General features: G+C 41.1%; 1 protein-coding gene across 1 annotated transcript in view; it reads left to right on the top strand.

Moving 5' to 3' along the window:
• The window catches only part of ZSWIM6 (zinc finger SWIM-type containing 6), a 49,590-nt gene that overhangs the window by 30,813 nt on the left and 16,930 nt on the right, over positions 1-1,847 (top strand). Inside the window, exon 7 of the mRNA XM_017743836.1 lies at positions 14-160. Within this exon, the coding sequence (XP_017599325.1) occupies positions 14-160 (147 nt within the window). The remainder of the gene's footprint in view (positions 1-13; positions 161-1,847) is intronic.

Raw genomic sequence — 1,847 nt, 5'->3', positions numbered from 1 at the left:
TTTTTTGCCACAGAACTTCTCCACAGGGGAGCAACCTCAATAACGAATCTTGAAGGCTGGGTGGGACACCCTCTGGACCCCATTGGCACCCTTTTTGGTAGCCTGATGGAAGCCTGCAGGGTGGATGATGACAGCTTCCATGGATTCTCCGATTTCACGGGTAAGACCAAGCAAAGGCAGCAGTCTGGTACATTTCTTCATTTACTAGAGGTATTTTTCTGTGTTGCCTTTTTGAATCAGTTTCAAAGCCACTGTTTTTATAGTATAAGAGCTCACATTTGCATTCCTTAGGGAAACAGAATCAGAAGGGGGAGAAAATGTTTAAAGTAAGAAAGCACTTAAAAATTACCAGTTACTCATTCTTGAAGAAAATTCCATATTTCACATTTGAAATAAAACCCAATACAACTTCGTAGCAGCAGTCTTCTCCACATACATTGCACTGTCCTCTTTCCGAGAAATTGTAGGAAATCACTGGAGCAGAGTGTTGATAAGGTTGGAAGGCACCTCTGGAGATGATCTAGTCCACCTGGTCTGCTTGTAGCAGGGTCATCTAGAGCAGCACAGTGCTCAGGTCTGTGTCCAGTTGGGTTTTGAATAACTTCAAGAGTGAAGACTATACAGCCTTCCAGGGCAACTTCCTGCAATGTTCAACCACCCTCATAGTTAAAAAGTGTTTTCTTGTGCTCAGATGGAATTTCCTGTATTTCAGTTTGTGCCCATTGCCTCTTGTCCTGTCACAGGATACCACTGAGAAGAGTCTGGCACTGTCTTCTTTACATTCTCCCATCAGATATTTATACATTTTGGTAAGATCCTCCTGAGCCCTCTCTTTTCCAGGCTAAATAATCCCACCTCTGTCACTCTCATATGTGAGAGATGCTGCAGTCCCTTAATCGTCTTTGTGTTCCCACACTGGATGTACTACAGCATGCCCATGTGCTGGGGAGCCCACAACTGGACACAGCACTCCAGATGTGGGCTCACTAGTGCTGAGCAGATGGGCAAGATCACTTCCCTCAACCTGCTGGCAACACTCCTAATACAGCCCTGGATGTTACTGGATTACTTAGCTACAGTGTACATAATACTCCAAAATCACGACAAAACACTTAAAATTGGTAACATACATAGTCTGGTAGGAGTTGGAAAGTACTGTTGCTGTATCAATACGTAATTTAGGGTAGGGATAGGATAGGATAGGTACAGCCATTTCAATGTCAGTATTTGCTCCCTGGGAGTTTAGCTGATTAATTCCTTAGTCTCTTCCCACCTTTGGGGGAGCTTCTTAACACCACTAGTATGGACAGAAACTGGATTCATTTTTTTACCTGGAGCTCTTTTATATACACATCCACAGTCTTCTTGGGGCTTTGTCTTAAAACTCCTTTTATTCAATTAGATTTTCTTCAGTAAACTTCTACTCTCCTACCCACCAGTTCTGGAAAAACTTTTAATTAAAAAATTTGGAAATCAGATTCTCTGCTGTTACTAAAAAACCAAAACAACCCCATGAAATAAAAACATTGTGTGTTGAAAAGTAACTTCCTTCTGCACACGCATATGTGATCTTCCAAGTGCATTCATCCTTTCCATTTGTTGCAGTTGCCCATCTCCTTACATCTGACAATTACAACTTTTTGTTCCCAAATTAGACTGTAAAGTGCTACAAGCTGGAATAGCATTTTGTCGTATGTTGTGTCTGTTAAATGCCAAATGAATTGGTAGCACTCTTTAAAGCAGTTGATGGCTTGACCTGTGTGGAATTTGCTTGTAACTGTTACTAAAAGTAGGACTTCTAATGTTAACAATATGCATTTTTATCATAAACACAAGTGTAACAAATT

Source organism: Corvus brachyrhynchos, unplaced genomic scaffold (genome assembly GCF_000691975.1).
Source record: "Corvus brachyrhynchos isolate BGI_N302 unplaced genomic scaffold, ASM69197v1 scaffold310, whole genome shotgun sequence".
Taxonomy (NCBI): domain Eukaryota; kingdom Metazoa; phylum Chordata; class Aves; order Passeriformes; family Corvidae; genus Corvus; species Corvus brachyrhynchos.
The sequence above is the reverse complement of the archived record's forward strand: the minus strand, read 5'-3'. Positions and strand labels throughout refer to the sequence as shown.